Below are 19,734 nucleotides of genomic sequence, written 5' to 3' on the forward strand. Positions count from 1 at the left end.
ACTCCTGTATGTTGAGTTGAACATGTGGCTCATATGTACCCACAAAGTTAGAGAAGAAAAAGGCCTACTGTATTGTTGCAATATTGAATTTATCCAATACTAAATGAATACTAAGTTTGTTCTTTTCCAAAGGCTAAGAATAGTCATCTCATTTATATGTATGAGATAATACATTTTACTCACTAATTTCCCAACTTGAAATCCATTACTCTTTTTGAGTTGCTTAGAAGGGTGTTAAAGGAGAATGTGATTGTCCCCCATCCAATAGTTGGAGCTGGATGCTTCTATTTAAAATTTCTGTTCTGAAAGGCAAACGTCTTATTCCATAAGTTTCTTCTGAAACAAGAAGTCTGGAAAAGAAGCAGTTCACTGAAGGTGACAGAAAAGTGGAATGCGCCTGCTGAGCTCCTGTTTACTAGAGAGCCCTATAGGAATAAGAATATGATTTGTTGTGTAGATTTTGCACAGTAGTTACTATGTGCATGCATTTCTTAACTTTTTTCTCCTTGGTAGATAGCCTCATTGTGCAACTAGCTGCCATTTAAAATTTTTCAGTTACATTTTCTTTTCAATCCATATTTATCTCCCATATTCATTTGGGGCCTATTTTTCCCCTTGTGCTCATGCTGATTATACCTATCAAAATCAATCACACTACTCACTGAGGCTCCAGTCCTGCAAAAAATCTATATATATTCACAAGCTTAACTTTACACACACTGGAGTGGTCCCATGCCTTACATCTGTGAGTAATGTGTTTCAGGATCAGGTAGTTAGTAAGAAGAAAAGGAGTACTTGTGGCACCTTAGAGACTAACCAATTTATTAGAGCATAAGCTTTCGTGAGCTACAGCTCACTTCATCAGATGCATATCGTTTCCATATGGAAACGATATGTGGAAACGATATGCATCTGATGAAGTGAGCTGTAGCTCACGAAAGCTTATGCTCTAATAAATTGGTTAGTCTCTAAGGTGCCACAAGTACTCCTTTTCTTTTTGCGAATACAGACTAACACGGCTGTTACTCTGAAACCTGTAGTTAGTAAGGTACTGCTCAGTGTGGGTAACGGTGGCAGAATCAAGCTGTTGATGTGTAAGGAGTACTCTGCTAAATATAGTCATAACTGTCCTCCAGTTCTGGTTATCTAACTTCAATGTAACTTCTGTAGTTGCCCATTTATTCCCTGCACAATTTAGTTCCTCCCTACTTCTCTGTTTTTGACATCTTTTCACTTACCCATTGCCCTCTTTGCTCTGCTCAAAACTTAGGAATAACTGCAGCATTTATGTCTGTGTTCTGTTCTCAACTGCTTTCTTTCACATGTCCCCCTATGCCTGGATTTGGCATGCTGTGCCTCTACCCTCTTTTCTTCATAGTCTTCCTTAAAACACACTACTTCCAGGACGTCTGTAAATGATCGTCCTTTTGTCACTCCCCAGAAGTGCTAGCAAAAGAAATAAACCTCCAAACCAGACACTATAATAAGACATGTTCTAGACTTCACTGCTAACAATTACTTGCTTTTCCTATCCCTGGTGTGCTCATTGCCTGTTTAGATTGTACTGTGAGGTCTTCAGGGCAGCAGCCTTGTTTCTGTATTCATTTCCTTTACAGAGTTAAAGCACACAACATACTTTTTATAGCAAGTTCTCCTTCCTCCACCACTTTTCCAGAAACCTTGGTGGAAATCTTGATCTCCTTTGGCAATAACACACTAGATGGTTTCTCAGCTAGTTTTTTCTCTTCTGTTCATAATAGAGGAATATTGGTGTCTCAAATTGGTGTACTAAATGAGTGCATTTGCCTTTTCTATACTGACACCAACAGACCGTGAACCCTTTGGCAGAGAAAGCTCAGTCAATACAGATTCTGTGGATTCTACTCTTCTTAAATATCTGCCTCCCTGTTTCCCTACTTTCCATAAATAACAAAATGTCCTCACTCCTCTTGGAGATTTTTGATAACCCTAACCTGAATAATTACTACAAATAGCTTTATTTTTAAATAACATCATAAAGATCATTTAAAGCAAAACTGAAATTTCTTCTCTTGACAGCTGTCCCATATTACAGTTAACAACTTGTAAAGATAAAGCCATAAAGGCAGGCTGAAAACAAACTCCCATACCTACAGGTTTTGCAGTTCCCTCAGGGCAGAGCCTGTTGTCGCATTATACCGTTTGCAGTCGATTTTTGCTGTAAAGGGAATTTTTTTAAAGTAACTCCACTTGATTAGACCTGTATTTCACTGTAATGTAAACAAACTTGTTGTCATATGGTTTTCGTTGTATAATAGTGTCCATGTTTTCAGTGTGTGAATCAGTTATTCTATAGTCCAGTTTTTCCCTCTTTCCTTTGTAAAAACCATTACATATCTAGAATCTTTTAGGTACGGTATGAACTTCAGTATCTGAGATTTGTGAAAACAAGACTTCTGTGAAGGTGTCTTTTAAAGTTGTCACATAGCCCAAAGTCCTGGCTTAGATGGACTTTTCCCCAAAGGAGATGAGCCAAGTGGAAGTAAGGAGGCCTATCAGGAATGATGATTTTCTGCTTCCCTCTTTCCTAGGGTTGCCAGGCATCTGGTTTTCGACTGGAACGCCTGGTCGAAAAGGGACCCTTGTGGCTCTGGTCAGCACTGCTGACCAGGCCACTAAAAGTCCGGTTGGTGGCACAGCAGGGCTAAGACAGGCTTCCTGTGTGCCCTGGCTCTGAATGGCTCCCCAAAGTGGCCAATACGTCCGGCTCCCAGGTGCTGGGTCGGCCACGGAAGCTCTGCATGGCCAATTGGAGCTGCGGAGGCAGTGCCTGTGGGCGTAGGCTGCACGCAGAGCCCCCTGGCTGCACTGCTGCCTGGAAGCTGGACATGCTGGCTGCTTCCGGGAGCCACCTGAGGTAAGCACCGCCTGGCCGGAGTCCACACCCTGAACCCCCCTCCCGCACCCAAAGTCCCCCCCAGTGACTCGGGATGGGAGCAGGGCAGGGGGAAAGGCAAGGGTGTTTGGTTTTGTGTGATTAGAAAATAGGCAACCCTACTTCTTTCCCTTATTGTGGGTGACAGGAAAAGGCAAGAGGAGATATTGATGAAACTAGACCATACCAGCAATGTGTGAAGGAAGGACTCCAGTTCCAAGTTGGAATAGGAGATTCCTTACTCAAAACAGTAATGAATGTCCATGTTTAAAAACAAAATAAATAAAAAAGTTCTCAAGATATGTGGCTTGATTATGCTCCTGTCTGTGTCCCCCTCTTCCGACATTCCAGCTACATAAAGGAGCTGATAAATCCTGCTTCCTGTGTTGCCAAGTAAGAAAGAGAGAAGACCTACAATCTGGTGGAGTACATTTGCTCATTTACACAAGTTCTCTGTTCCCACAGGCAGGTGTTTATTATTGCTGGCTTTTCACACATCTGGCTGGCCTTGCACAGAGTAGATTTGGCCACTGTGTAAGTCAGTGGTAGATTAATGATTTTGCCACCCCTAGGTCCCGTCCCGCCGCTCCCGGCCCCCCCGCATCAGTTCACCTCCGCTCCGACTCCACCTCCTCCCCTGAGCGTGCCACCGGGTCCTGCTTCTCTCTGCCAGTGCTTTTGTGCGAAACAGCTTCGCAAAGGAGGGGGGAAGAGGGGGGAATGCGACGCGCTCAGGAGAGGAGGTAGGGCCGGGGCAGGGATTTGGGGAAGGGGACCAATAGGGGCAGGGAGGGGCGGGGAATGGGGGCGGGGAAGGGGTGGAGTTGGAGCGGGGCTGGGGGTAGAGGGCGAGAACCGGCAGTAGAGGCTGCGAACCGGCACTGGAGGAAGCAGCCTCTGATGCTGTTGTAAATTTGCCGCCTCTGCAAATTTGCCACCCTAGGCCTGGGCCTTGTTGGCCTAGGCGTTAATACGCTACTGGTGTAAGTGACAAACTAGACTTTGCAGGTTTACACACCTGTAAATGCAGTATGGTATTTGTTTCTGATTAGAATCTTAATTATTTTCACCTAGTCAATCTGCAGAGGGATTGAAATGCTTTATTTTTATACATAAACATATATTAATATAAATATAAAATATAAAAATGTATGCAATTATAAAATAAAATTATGAAATATATATTATAAAAACATATAAAATGTTTAAAATATTCACTTGCTTTTCTCAGTACAAAAAAAATGTAAGGAGTAGATGTGATTACCATTACTAAACTGGAGTCCATAAAAATATGAAAATTTACATTTGGCAAAATTATCCACAAAGTTATTTTTTAATAATTTAAGATGTGTCAAGACTATTTTTGTCTATCATTTTGGGAAATGATTCCATACTTTTAAATTTGACCCATCTTTCATGGTTCAGGCAACAGCTCATATAGTAAAAGGACTATTAAATGACCCTGAGGTCAGTGACAGCATTAAAAAGAAATTACCCTCGGGTAAATAGTTCTTTTATTTATATGGTTGGCTTCAGACAGTATCCAACAATCTCAGGAACTATTTCATTAACATACAAACATATATGTGTATAGTACATTTACATATTATTATAAGGATCATATATATTGAAATATGTGTGTTATGATTTATATTTTGTCTCTCTGTATACAGATATAATAAATGCGCATACATACACTGCATATACTTGCACCTTTCATCTGTCTTTGTTGATTGGATGGGTTGTGTAACAGGGCCACAGAGCAAGAAGGATTGTTAATCATCAGTTGAAGTGTCAGCTGTACAGTATTTTTTATTTTGTAAGCAGCTAAGCCCTACTGGAAACTAGTACTGTTTCAGGTTTGTCTCTCTTCATCTAAAGCAATTCATTACTCACCTACAAGAGCTGTCATAGACCCCAACAGTTGTGATATTAGTTTCTTCAACACTCTTGACAAATTTAAAGAAAAAATTGGGTTTTTATACTATGACTTTAAGATCAGTAAGTAGAGGTGTTTGGTGGTTTTTTTCTGCTTGAACTTGGACACATTTGATTGTGATTTAGTATATTTGAAAAATAAGCAAGTTGCAAAATGTTTCTAGAACAACTGAGGTTTACTTATTGGACCTTCATAACTTATGATCACAGAGACAGTGATATGTTGGCACTGCATTTTGCTATAGTAACATCTCAGCAAGCTCAGAGATGAAATGTAAATTCTCAAACCCCCATGGGCGTACATGTCAAAGTCAATTTTGAGTTTCTGCCCTTGTGTTTCTCTCTTCACATTTACTCAGAGGCAATATGCAGCTGAAAAAATGTCTAGTGTCACCTTCCATTAAAATGCAGTGGAATCCATTCTAATTATTGTTTTACCTTTTAGTACTGAAAAAAAAAAGTTAGTTGTTTTTGGAATGAGGATAATTTTTATCTTCTGTGGAAGAAGTATTGTTAGGTATAAATTATTTTTTTAAAATATTTGTGAGCTATCCTGCATAAAATCGTCACAGGAATGACAATAGAAACTTACGTAGGGATAGATTCCGTAGCAGAGTTTTGCTAGTGCTATGTATAAATTATTACAGAATTATGCTCATTTTACTATTACAGTTTTTCCCTTCATCTCTCAGGGTGCCTGCTTTCTGGAAAACCCATTAGTTAGTAAGAGGCTTGTTTTCCACCACCTTTCCCCAAATGCCTGTATGTTGAATCGGGAAGTTGTTTCAATTGCAGTCTGTCTATCTACTTACTTATATAATATTTATCAAGGTAGTATCCGAGCGCCTAGCATCCCTGTCAAGTACTATTCCCATTTTACAGATGGGGAACTGAGGTATGGGGCAGATTAAGTGACTTGCCCGAAGTCACACAGGAATTGAATCCAGATCATTAGAGTGCCAGTCTAGTGCCCCTGTCCACTAGAGATTAGACCATCTTTCCTACCCAGTCATTCTCAGCCTGATTCACAAGGATTCAATAGTAGTTCAGTAGCTCAGCCAGCCAGATTCATAGGTTTTACTGTTCTTTTGTCACTCTCCGGGGGACCCACCCTTGTAAACTGATGAAGTTAATGGGAGCTTGAGAGTACTCAGTATCTTGCAGGATCAGGCCCTAAATGAGACAGCATACACTTCAAAGAAAAGCTGTGTTAAAATATTTGTTGGTGTGTAGATTGGATTGTCCAGTGAGCAATATTCAGCTAACTGCCATGTTGTTGTGTTTAGTCCCTGGCTTGAGTTGGTATCCAGGTCTTCAAGTAGTAGAGCCATCCAGCTGCTGCAGTTTTGCTTTAAATCTTTGGATCAAATGGCATTATCAGTTGGATTCCTCATTGCCAGAAGGTTAGCTAAGTTGAAATAACTTTTAACTGTGACTTGTAGATTTGAAGAGGGATAGTAAAGTCAGTTCGTTATTCCTCAATGAGGTGTTCAGTAAATAAATTCACTGCAGTTACTGATTTTTCTAAATGGCTACCTTTCCCCCCCCTGTTCTGACTGACTTATAGCAGGAATGTTTTTACTGTAAAGAGGGGATATATTTTTATTTTTGGTTTTGTTTGCAGCTCAAAAGGTTTATTAGAACGCCGGAAATCCCTTCCAAGCACGTGAGGAACTGGGTCCCTAAGGTCCTGGAGCAGCGGCGACAAGGCTTGGAAATATACTTACAGGTAAGCTCCCTGTCAGCTCTGTGTGTGTGTGTGTCTGTGAGAAGAAGCAGCGCTCATTTTTAGAGCTGCCCTAGATGCTGGTGTAGCACTGGAGCATTTTAAAATATACCCAGAAAGAAGAGACCTGGGATTTCATTGGTGGAGTTTGGGCCCAGAGGAAAATGGTAGACCTGAATTCTTTGCAGACTATGGCCCCTCTTTGTACTTTCTGCCCTCTTGCAGGGGGAAAGAGGATAGGCTTCAGCTTGCTAGAGGTAGGCAATGGGGAGTCCACCCTGAGTTATGGGCTATATGATAGGTCCCCTGTAAGCCCCCCACTGCCCTCACTTACATGCCTGCTATGGGAAGATTGGGCCGATGACACCCCTCTCTGATGTTATGTTTAATAAAGTTTTGGTCTGCAGCTTAAAATACATTTCTGTGTCTCTCCTCATTCACTTGCATGTCTGGATCAAGAGCTTGTTTTCAGAGTTGACCTGAACACTGGTGTAGCACTGAAGTGTTTTCAAATGTTTTAACTAGATAGTTGAATCCGTTAGGTGAAATCCTGGCTCCATTGATGTCAATGGCAGAACTCCCGCTGTCTTCTATGGGGCCAGGATTTCACCCGCTGTCAGTAGCTACACTGTAATAAGTTAGGGCTGACCATTAGGGGAGCTTTTTAAGCTGGCAAAAGGGGAAAAATGCATTACATAAGTAGTGATCATTTGTGGCTTAGGTTCTTAATGAGTCTTTACCTAATCTTTGCTTAGACATTCATTAATTGTGGGAATTCCTACTGCAACCACATACCACTTGAAGCACTCACTACTTAGAAAATGAAGAGTGCTACGATTTTTGAAATTTCTCCCAGATTTCAGGGAAGGTTGGAAGCTGGGAAGGAAAAAAATCGTACTTTAATTTCAGAGTATCTCCAAAAGGGAAGAATTTTGGAACTGAGGAGGAAAATACACTTTAAATTGTTTGTTTTGATTTAATCTTAAACTAATTCAAAAACTAGGGGATGGTTTTCTGGTGTGGACATCCATATAGTAAAAATGAATGGGTGGCTGCACACAGAACTTTGGGGAATATTATGTTCTGTTTCAGATTATTTTTAAAAGAGAATAGACATTTCATTGTCAGAAGACTATTTCCTAATTTAACATTTTTTTATTGTTCTACACAAACACTCTCCTCTGTCTTTCTTCTTACTCTTTGCCATATTTGTGGTATCAGAAGTAGCTAAGGAATTTAGGTAAATTTCTTGGGTGTTTGTATGTATACAAAATTTGTGCGACTACTCTGGATACTCTTTTTAATAAATTGCTGTTCTCAAGAATGGCAAAGAGAAGTGGAGCATTTTTGATACTCTTGATTTATTTAGCCTTTCCCTACGCATATGTTTAAGGAGCCAGTTTTTGTTTTCCCCTGCATTAATGGATTATTTTGTTTTTACCAAGCTTCTGTTTTTGAAGATGTTCATATTTGTAGAACCCAGTAGAACTTTTTTGTTGATAATGAATGTGGAAAAAAGATAATACAACAATCAGTTGTAACATTATTACACTATAATTATTATGTAAGTTTTATTTTGAGGAGACACTTAGAATTTGTTCATGTATAAAAATGTGATCTGCTTAAAATTAACTGTTGCAGAATATCATTCCTGAGATTGATTGATTGATTTAGGGGTGTATATTTTTGAATAGGGTGCGATATAGGTGAAATTACTACCATTATTTCATTGCTGAGAAACTACAAAGACACTATCACCCCCTACTGGAGGAGTTAATTAACTTACATTCCTACTTATATCATTAACTTTGGTTATATTGTCAGTAATTTTGATGTGCACTGATGGGGAAAGAAATTTTAGACAAGATTTTAAAAAATATAAGCTGAATTTTAGTAAAATTCATATTGCACATTGAGGCATTTAAATAAATGGCCGGATTTTCAGAAGTGCTGACTACCTGGCCATTCCCAAAGATGTCAGTCGGGCCACTTATTTAGGTGGTTAACTTTAGGCATTCATTTTTTAAGTTCTTGGCCTTTAATTTCAAACTGAATGAATCTAAAGAGTTGAAGGGAGATCTGTATAAATGTAACAGCAGGGATTTAGTGTTTGTATACTTTGGCTGTTACAATTTACACCTGCTGTATGTGTAGCTGTAGAGTGCCAGCATCTTTTTGATACTAGTAGATTGCTAGTGAATTATGATACTGTTGTAAAAAAAAGTAGTAATTTTTTCAGGCCCTTATGAGGGGATTGAGTGTTTACACAGTTGCTACTGCCAAACCATTGTCTTTATGCTCTCATGTAGTAATTTCTCAAAATATGTGTTGCACCTTTAAAACACACAAAGTTACCAAAATGGTGTTGTACCATGCAGACTGCAAACAAATATTGACCTGTTTCAGTCATTGCCTTATGTTGCTGCTTTATTTTTTTTTCTGTTGTATACTTCAGATAACCGAGTATGAGGGCCCCAGATAATAAAATTTGAATCCATGTTTAATTGCATGAAAATGGAATGTTGTTCTTTGTCTTTTGTGCAGCAAAAGAAACTATGTGTAATTCTCTTACAGTGATGGAAAATGCTGCAGCTGCCACTCCAGTGGATAAAAATGTCCCATCACCTTTACTTTATTAACCCAGCTTCTTGTATTATTTCAGAATAAATTTTAAAAATCCAGGTTCTCATTTTTTTATATTTTTGTATTTTTCTGAAGAATTTAAAAATAGTTAATTAGCACAGGTTTTTAAGAGATCATGCAATTCCAATGTTTGCATTTCTTTTAATATTTATCCCTATTTATTGTATGTTGAAAATTCATTGGATTACTTATTTGTTTCTTGATTTTGAAAGCTGTGAGAGGCTTTTTGTCTTTTCATAATGGATTGATTTTCTGCCTGGAAGTGCTAAAGGTTGAGGTATGTTTTGTTTTAAATGACTGCCACATTTTACAAGTTCAAGAATGGAAGTTACAATTTTCACTTAAAATACTATGGAACAACTGGCTAAGAAGCACCAACATGTATTCAGTAGTTTCAATGGTAATAATAAACAGCATTATATGGCATTGCCAATACTGTGCACACATTGATTGATAGGAGATAGGTTGGAATTATTAGTTCTTATTTATAAATGGGGAAACTGAGACACAACACGTAAATGGGAGTCAGTGACAAAGCCGAGACTAGAGCTCACACAGGTCTAACTCAGAGTCTGAGCACTTGATTGCTAGACTACACTGTCTCAGAAAATACTGTTGAAGGGCAGTTTATCCTGCAGTTAGATATATAAAAAGGAGATTTCATAATCAAGGAGTTTAAGGTGGGGGAAGGTCAGATATAATTTCACATGGGTCCCTTATACGGAAAGTCTCTAATTCTGAGCAGAAAGGGTGGAAGCTTAACATATTTTAAAATTTTATTAAAGCTAATGTTAAAAATATTATGTAATACATAGGTTGAGAAAAGAGTGTCTGTACATCTGAGTATAGTGCTTAGATTATTCACAAATATAAAGTTTTGTTTTTAAAAGTCATATGATACAATCAGCAATAACCCAAATTTAGGTGAATAAATTTAAGAATATAGTTTAGATATTAGCAACCAAGTATTCAGGTTGTACAACTTTTCATAAGTGATCTGAGATTTGGTTGTGGAAAGCAAAATATATCAGTGTGTGAAGATTGTCCTTCAGTAATTGAGAATTTAGGGTAGGTTGTCCATTTAGAAAATACAATCCATGAGGAAAGTAGTTCAGTTACTTTCCTGACTGCACTTCTCATTGACATATTACTAGGAATGTCTGACCTATACTGGTGAGATTGGATCAAGGTTTGTTTTAACCCCTTTACTTTCCTAAGAGCACTAGGAATTAGAAGCAGGGATGGAAATCCAGAGCACCAATTGTTAGTCCAGGGAATGAGGAATACATCTGTTGCTTCCACTTCTTTTTCTTTGATTCTACTGTGCAATCGGTGACTGGTCATTTATCCTTTACCCCAAAGAGGTATAGAAATGGAAATCTCCTTTGATGGCATATCTGCAGAAATACTGATCACTTGAGAGGTCTCCACTCCCTCCAGAGTGGACTGTATATTGGATTAGAAAGCCACTTTTTAGATAAATCTCTTCACTGATGCCAGGGTTCATTTGCCCATTAGATAAATGGTTGGGATTCCAATAATAGGTTACAATGAGGGATTCCACCTAATTGTTTATATAACCAATTACTGCCATGTTGTCAATCCTGATAAGTATTAGCTAACATATAATTCATTCTCAGAAGAGCAGTTCTTGTGACCCTCATCTCTAATGAATTGATAATGGAGAAGTTTCTCTGATTTAACCATCTGCCCTCTACTGCACATTAGATGATTCAATGTCCCGGTAAGATGACATTGGATGTTACTAGAGAGACAAAGTGGGTGAAGTTCCTCCAGGGCAGATTGGAAGAGGCCCTGGAGGTTTTTCGCCTTCCTCTGTAGCATGGGGCACAGGTCACTTGCTGGAGGATTCTCTGTTCCTTGAAGTCTTTAAACCACGATTGGAGGACTTCAATAGCTCAGACATAGGTGAGGTTTTTCTCAGGAGTGGGTGGGTGAGATTCTGTGGCCTGCATTGTGCAGGAGGTCAGACTAGATGATCATAATGGTCCCTTCTGACCTTTGTATCTATGAATCTATGAATATCTTTTATTGAGCAACTTCTGTTGGTGAAAGAGACAAGCTTTCAAGCTGCACAGAACTCTTCTTCAGGTCTGGGAAAGGTTCTCAGAGCGTCACAGCTAAATACAAGCTGGAACAGATTGTTTAGCACAGGTAGTTAACACATTTTCCAAGGGACAATTTAAGGTGAAGTGCCCATTAATACTTCTGCATTCATAGGACAAAAAAGGACAATTAGTGGATTACAGATTGTTGTAATACACCATAAATCCAATGTCTTTATTGAGATCATGACTTTTAGTGTCTAGCAAAGGTATGAATTTAAGCTCCCAGACTCGTCTTTTGAAGAAGTTGTGCAGGTTTCCTTTGAGGACAAGGAATGAGAGGTCAGCTATGGAGTGATCCTTTTGTGAAATGTTACTGTCATCCCAGTTTTACTTCCCTATAGGCTTGCCCTTCGGTAGGTTGTCTTTTAAAATTCAACAGCATAAATATTTTCTAACTCCCTTGCGCAGAAGAAATCTCATCGCTTGCTGATTTCTCCCCCTACAAGATAACAGACATATTTAGCAGAGGTTGCCTGTGGAGTTGCACCTGTAGTTCAGAATCAAAATACAAAGTCACCAATCACAGATGCAAGACGATTTAGTCAGGCAGTGGGATATTGGAGAAGCTGCATGCCTCTGGTGAACATCTGAGTAATGACTCATTTCTTGTCATGTGCGCAAGCTGAAGAAAGCTCTTCTTGCAACTGACGACAATCCAGTGTAACAGAGCACTGATAGACCTTCTGAACTTCTCCCTGTGCGTGGGCCAATACATCTGCTTTTACTTAACCTGCAGTTACTTTGTCCTTGTGCTGAGGAATAACAATTCTGACCACCATTACACTTTTTTTTTTTAAGTAAATTCAAGGGCTGAGATATGTCTGAAAGGAAGTGCAGTGAAGTGGGTTGGTTGCTGAGGTAATGTAGGTGACCTTAAATTATGCAAACAAACTTCATGTTAAAATACACAAGTGCTGGCATTCTATTTGAGTACATTTATGGATCCCTATCACTATAGCATCTGAATGAATCAAACAATGAATGTATCAACGCAAAACCCACGAGGAAGGGAAGTACTATTAGCCTCATTTTAGTTATCCAAGGTCAGACAAGAAGTATGGGGCAGACCTGGGAACTGAACCCAAGTCTCCTGAATCCCATTTTGATGCCTTCTCTATTTCAGTGTCTGATCCATCCTTTTTCTCCCCTAGATCAGGAGTTCTTAACCACTTTCCTTGTGAGGCCCCCCCCAGCATGCTAAAAAAACTCCACGGCCCACCTGTGCCACAACTCTTTTTCTGCATATAAAAGCCAGGGCCAGTATTACGGGGTAGCAAGCAGGGCAATTGTCCAGGACCCCATTCCACAGGGGGCCCAGCAAAGCTAAGTTTCTTAGGCTATGGCTTCAGCCTGGGTGGCAGGGCTTGAGGCCCCAGGCTTAAGCCCCATGCGGTAGGGCTTCGGCTATATGCCCTGGGCCCCAGCAAGTGAAATTCCGGCCCTGCTTGGCAAACCCCCTGAAACCTCACCACTCCCCACCCCCCCCAACCCCAGTTGAGAACCACTGCCCTAGATGAACGTCATTTTGAACTTCTTGTATTCAGTGACTAAATTGGACCATTTAAAAATCTAGAATTACACTAATCCTCTGACTTCTTTCACACTGTGAAGAATGGAGAAAATCTCAATGGCCCTTAGTGAATAAAGAGCTAGTACTGCTATTCAGATTTTTATCAGGAGAGGTTGTATTCAAAGGTAATGCATCTCTTTTGATTGAGGTGAAGGAACTGATACTGTTTAAGAATGACCTACTAGTCTTTAATTTGATCTCGTGCTTCCATGAAGAGGGCAGTCATGACTCCTCGAGAAAAGACTGGGGGAACTGGATTTTAGGAGTCCAAACCCCTTGGGATTTGAAGGTTTGGTAATTAACCCTGGGCAACAGAATCAACATTTCAGAAGTTTCAGGAATCCAAATCTTCAAAACAAAGTGTGAATCTCCCCTTGAAAAGATATATTAATAAACATACAGTCTTTTCTGCAATTTATAAAGATAACATATGCCAATATTTCTGCAGCTGAAGCATTTCTGAAGCATCCAGTTTTTTCCCCATTCATTGTCTTAGAGAGTTTCTTTCATAAAAGACCTACAGGTGGAGTCAGGATCTGTAAACAAAGGATGAATTTATGAGTATCTGATTTTTTAAAAAATTATTTTAATAATTACCTTCCTTCCTATTTCAGATAGGTTTATTTTTCATTCTTTGTCATTAATATAACCCATTTTTGGGAAACAATTAAACTGCAGGTGAAAAATACAGATACACACTTTGCAAATTGCACCTGCAAAAGGGAGGCTGGAGACCCTTTTGAAAATTCAGCGCCAAATTTGATTTCAACTGATGGCTCTTTTGAGTTGTTCCAACAAACATTGCATCAGGATATTAAAGATGAAATAAAAATAAATGCTGTTTGGATAAAATGTATAGAAAATATTGTTGCATGTGAATGAAAATTTAAAAATGTCTCTGGTAGCACCAATATTAATGTGAGATGGTGAATTCTCAAGTTGTTTCACTGTCTTTTAAGTATAAGAAGAAGATTGAACTACGTGAAAATATAAAAAAAGCCTAATTAAATGTGCTAGAGGGATATTTTGACTTCTTTGGTAACTGTTTTGGATCGTAAATTTCAATACTCTTTGAGAGTTTATATAGTTTTTCAGATTCCAACAGAGTATAGAATCATAGAATATCAGGGTTGGAAGGGACATCAGGAGGTCATCTAGTCCAATCCCCTGCTCAAAGCAGGACCAATCCCCAACTAAATCATCCCAGCCAGGGCTTTGTCGAGATTTTAGATTATGATCAAGCTAAATCTGTTCTACAGTTACAAGCACAAAAATTGTAAAAAAGATTATTTCTGAAGCTTAGTGGATTCTCAGAAGTATGATGATTTGTATAAAAATCCATTTACATTTGAGTTTTAAATTTAAAAAAATTGTGATTGCCTTTTGTGTTGTATAGTAAATTTAGTCTGAATCCATCTAAAACAGCATCACTGGGTAATCTGTTTTTCAGGACATTTTGTACATTTATATCTCAAATGTCTTCCAATCCTAGACCCTTTATTTTTCTGTTGGGAAATTTGAAAACATTATTTGAAAAGAATTATAAGGATTTATACATGTTTTCTCTTATGCCAGTGTTATCAATTGATGTAAGAAATCTATTTTTAAAAATAATTCAGGGGGAACTTATAATTGGGGCCCTATCAAATTCACAGTCTATTCACAGCCATAGGATTTTTAAAATTGTATATTTCATGATTTCAGCTATTTAAATCAGAAATTTCACGGTGTTGTAATTGTAGGGGTCCTGACCCAGAAAGGAAGTGGGAGGGGGCGGGGGGGCGCGGTACTGCTACTCTTACTTCTGCGCTGCTGCTGCCGGTGGCGCTTCCTTCAGAGCTGGGCAGCTGGAGAGCAGCGGCTGCTGGCCGGGAGCCCAGCTCTAAAGGCAGAGCCACCTTCAGCAGCAGCGCAGAAGTAAGGCTGGCATGGTATGGTATTGCCACCCTTATGTCTGTGCTGCTGTTGGCGAGGTGCCGTCTTCAGAGCTGGGCGACTGGCCACCAGCCGCTGCTATCCGGCCACCCAGATCTGAAGGCAGTGCAGAAGTAAGGGCCCCCCTGCAGCTCCCTTTTGGGTCAGAACCCCCAGTTTGAGAAACGCTGGTCTCCCCCATGAATCTGTATAGTATAGGGTAAAAGCACACAAAAGACCAGATTTCACAGTCCATGGCATGTTTTTCATGGCTGTGAATTTGGTAGGGCCCTACTTATAACCTGACAGATCACATCGCCAAGATAACAAGACATTATGAATGACACAGTAAGGGCAGCTTCTAGTTCATGAGAAGATAAAGCAACCTTCTCCTTTACAGACTTTTTTCTTTTTCTGTCTGAAATTTCCCCAAAAGTCTCTCAAGAAGAGAGTGTCTCAAGCAGAAGAATTAACTGTACAAAAATGTCCAGAAAAATGCTTTTACAATTTTTGCATTTTTAACTCTAAAAATGTTTAGGTTCATCATAAACAAATGTATATGTTCTTTTGCTTGTCAAAATGAATTCCACCAGTAAGAGAGCTCATTTTCTAGACATAATTAATTGTCACCCAAGGTTGCTCACACCAAGCTGAGTTGCCCAAGCCTTGTGCAGGAATGGAAGATTTGCTGATGCAAGTAGCTTTTCAAGCTCAGGACAGCACCCCAGAGATCCACCTTTATTTTCTGGAAGTTTGCATACCTTCTGTTAAAAATCTTCAGAAGAACTAGAATTTTTCAGAGCTTGTAATACCAGTTTTATTAGGAATTTCAAACTTCGATATTAATACCTTGAGTCATTCCATGAAGAAGAGAGTCACCCTTTTCAGCTTCTGAAGAAGAAGGAAGCTTTGATTTCAGTTCTTTTCTTAACTCTGTCTCTCACTGGATTTGATTGTGAAGAGGAAGAGCTCTCCAACACTCAGCCTGTTGAGGAATTTAATCGGTCCTGCATTGCTTAGCAGATCTAGTTGCTGTTGGCCATTTAGGTCAGTGCTGTGGGTCTTCTGACAGGGAAGAAAGTGGAATGCCCTGTAGTATACTATTCAGTTTGAGCGAAACCAAAAGTTGGCCTGTGCACTGCAGTAGAAAAGTCATCTTGTGCATCTCTTCCAATGTATAATTGTTCTACACTGTACATTTCCTCGGGCTTTGTCTCTGAATAAAGAATGAGTATTTTGCTACTGCTTGTGGCTGAAATATTGCTTTATTGTCTTCTTCATTGCCGAAGGAACAGAAGATTCCTGAAAATCGAGGAATTAAGTCCTCTGTGACAAATAGAGTATTCCCTCCCCCCACCCCCGTATTTTTTTCTATTCCCTGCCTATGGTTGAGGAAAAAATATCTGTGAGGTCAACTCACAGTAGCATGTATAGGTCAACCTTGTCTCCGCCAAGGCAGAACAGAAACTGTAATGTCCTTATATGTAGAATGGAGATGGTACTTAGTGAGTGGGGTTGTTGTACTTCTACATAGTCATATAGGACCAGAAGCAGTCCGTAAACCCGCCTCTGTAACTGGAACAGTTTGACAACTCCACCATTTGTACTTTTAATTATACTTTAAACATTTTTTTAAAAGTTGCCCATCAATATCTATAGGGATGGAAAACCTATCAACCTGTATTGTGGAGTGATGTAAATTACAGTATTGGGGAAAAAATAAAAGGAAGATGTATGTTTATTGATTCAACCCAGTAAAAAGTATCTTAAGCATCAGAAATAGGATAGACTTAGTAACAGTTCCAGAATCAGATAGTAACAAGGACATGAATACAGAAATGTTCAACCATTAGAATCTTTTCTTCTATTTCCATGAGGTAGAATTTATATCACATGTATTAACTCTGAGTGTTCATATCCATTACATTTTCCCTCCTGTGCTGAGATATATACTCCATACTGGTCCCAGTTCAGGAAACCATCCCTATTTTTCGAAACACGTAAGCATGTGATCAAGTGTAACTTTAGGCAATTTTCAGTTACATTAAACGTATACCTAAGTGTTTCTCAAAATTGGGACAGGTGTGTACAATGATCACCTCTGTAAAAAACAAAATACCAAACAGTTACCACCATTATTTCCTATTCTAAATACACAGGGAATCTGTGGAATTTCATATGCCACTGTGTGATGATGGTTGTAAATGCTGACCACTGCATAAATTCAAATGGTTTACATTATAACTCACAGATTTGGGCTAGCCACTCAAGCTCAGACCCAGAGGGTCAGATGGACTCAAGGGCCCAACTGTCACCCAAGCTGCAATGTTCACACTGCTATTTTTGGTGTGCTCGCTCAAGGCGAGCTAGCATGAGTCTGTCTACCCAGGATGGGAGGCTCACTCACAGATACTGTGTAGACATAGCTTTTGAGGCCAAGATGAATGGGATTTTGTTTTAATACTAGGTGAGTGCATGTGATAAGTGGATCTAATTTTATAAAAGGGTAGGGAATATAAAACTTTAATCTTGTGAAATACAGTTTAACTGCTATTTTATCTGGAACTCCCTCTTATCTGAAAAAAAGATTGTGTCACCCAATATCTATTAATCACATTGAAAATTCCCTCAATTATCCAAAATTAGTCAGTGTCTTCCTCCCGCAGCCCCTATTTAGTCTTCAGTAATCGAGACTGCACTCTAGCTATATAGAGCTCTAGAAGCAGTGGTATGGTAAGTGTAAAGAGAGAAAATGTTTATTGTCCTCATTAAAGATTGTAAACAGAGTGTTAAATAATATTAATGGCTGGGATTGTCAGTACTTAACAGTACTTTCCTAGTACAAGTGATTTTATTGATCGATACAGACTCAATATAACAGGGTAGATTATTCTACTGATTTTATCAAAACTTTAACTAAATTTCTTAGTGCACCACATATCTTTAAATAGATCTAGATGATGATGTAGATTAAGAAAAGCAAACCACCATCCATCTTTTTTTGATCTGTTAATAACTTAAATCCATCATTGTTGCTACAAGCTGTTTTCAAGTTCTGTTGTGCATACCTGTTTCATTGGTGCTTGTAACAGAATCTTACAATTGTTTAGATGGCTTTTGGTTTTAAAGAATGTAGTTGGCAGATGCAGGGTCACATATATGCTAGAGATAAAAGGTAGGGTAAAAATAATGTTACTGGTAACATAAAGGACAGATATTTATAAAACATGCCTTTTGTGAAAACAGTTCCTGAAGAGACTTTCCTGGCTCTTTTTTTTTTTTTTTTTTTTTGTAAAGCTGGCAGTGCTTTAAAAAAATAGCCTTATTACTTACTTTGAAAATAACAGTGCAGTTTTGAAAAATGGTATTATTAATGTGTGTTTTGCAATTCATTTATTTTTTATTTGCTGTATATTTTAAAATAACCAAAATGATTTGTTATTTGCTGTACAGAATTGGGCTCTGTGAAGTTTTTCTTTTATTTCCTGAGTGGTTTACTTTTTACTCATATTTCAGGCTTGTTTCAAAGCAAATTTTGTTCATTAAAAAAGCAAAATTTTAATTAAAATTCAGGACAATTTTAGAGACAAAGTTACTGATATACTTAATTCTCATTTTCTTTTCATTCTAGTATTACTAGTTGCTATACAGATACACCTCTACCCCAATATAATGCAGTCCTCGGGAGATGAAAAAAATCTCACTGCGTTATAGGTGAGACTGCATTATATTGAACTTGCTTTGGCCCCCGCTGTTCCTTGTTCCCTGACCGCCCCCTCCAGAGACCCCTGTCCCTAATCACCCCCAGGACCCTACCCCTTAGCCAATCCCCCTGCTCCCTGTCCCCTGACTGCTCTGACCCCTATCCACACCCCTTGCCCCCTGACAGACACGCAGCGGCAGGAAGCGGAGCAGCCTGGCCTTAGCCCACTCCACTCCGCCAGCTCCCAGCCGCGGCGCTCCACTTCCTGCCGCAGGTGAGTGCGGGGGGGCGTCCTTTCCCCAACCTCCCCGCACTCACCTGAAGCGGGGCGCCGCGTCTGGGAGCTGGTGGAGTGGAGCGGACGGAGGCCGGGCTGCTCCACTTCCGCCGGTGACTGTGCGGGGATCCCTTCCCCCAAGCCCTCTCCCCCAAGCTACCTGACTGGGTCCGGGGCGAGGGAAGCGGAGCGGGCTGCTCCCGGGCCCCCGCTAATCTCCCAGGCCACTCTGGGACTGCAGGGCCCCCAAAAATGCCCCCCCCAGCTTCTGCCTCCCAGACCCGGGGGGGAACCCCTGACCACCCCTGAGACCCTCTGCCCTTATCCAACCCCTCGACCCCGGCCCGGCCCCCTTAACACGCTGCTCAGAGCAGCGTGTCGGAGCTTTACCACGTTGTTTGCAAACCTGCGTTATGTAAGGTCGCGTTATATCGGGGTAGAAGTGTACATAGTAAGAAACAGTCCCTGCCCTGATGTTCTTACAGTCTAAACAGACAAGACAGAGGGTAGGAGGCAAAACAGATAAATGATCTGGTCACGCCACACAGCATGTCAGTGGTAAAGCCAGGAATAGAACCCATGTTTCCTGATTCTCAGTCCAGTTCTAAAGCCACTACAGTCTAATGTAGAGGTGGGCAAAGTATGGCCCGCAGGCCACATCTGGACCGCTGAACCGTCCTACCCAGCCCCTGAGCTCCCAGTTGGAGAGACTAGTCCCCAGCTCCTCCCCTGCTGTCCTCCCTCCCCCGCAGCCTCAGTGCACCATGCCGCCAGCGCTCTGGCCTGCCGCTTCTGCCGAGCAGGGCAGCAGTGTGGCTGCGAGCTCCTGCCTCTCTGAGCGGCGTGGTAAGGGGTCGGGGTGGGGGTTGAATAAGGGGCAGGAGGTACCGGGAGTCCAGGGATCAGGGGGACAGGGATCA

The 19,734-nt window shown here is 40.2% G+C and overlaps 1 protein-coding gene across 3 annotated transcripts in view; it reads left to right on the plus strand.

Annotated features, from left to right (window-relative positions):
- Positions 1 to 19,734, plus strand: part of SNX24 (sorting nexin 24) — a 147,048-nt gene that overhangs the window by 85,833 nt on the left and 41,481 nt on the right. For all 3 annotated transcript variants that reach the window (XM_073344835.1, XM_073344836.1, XM_073344837.1), the window contains exon 3: positions 6,477 to 6,581. In XM_073344835.1, the coding sequence (XP_073200936.1) occupies positions 6,477 to 6,581 (105 nt within the window). The remainder of the gene's footprint in view (positions 1 to 6,476; positions 6,582 to 19,734) is intronic.

Source organism: Lepidochelys kempii, chromosome 5, assembly GCF_965140265.1.
Source record: "Lepidochelys kempii isolate rLepKem1 chromosome 5, rLepKem1.hap2, whole genome shotgun sequence".
NCBI classification, from domain to species: Eukaryota; Metazoa; Chordata; order Testudines; family Cheloniidae; genus Lepidochelys; species Lepidochelys kempii.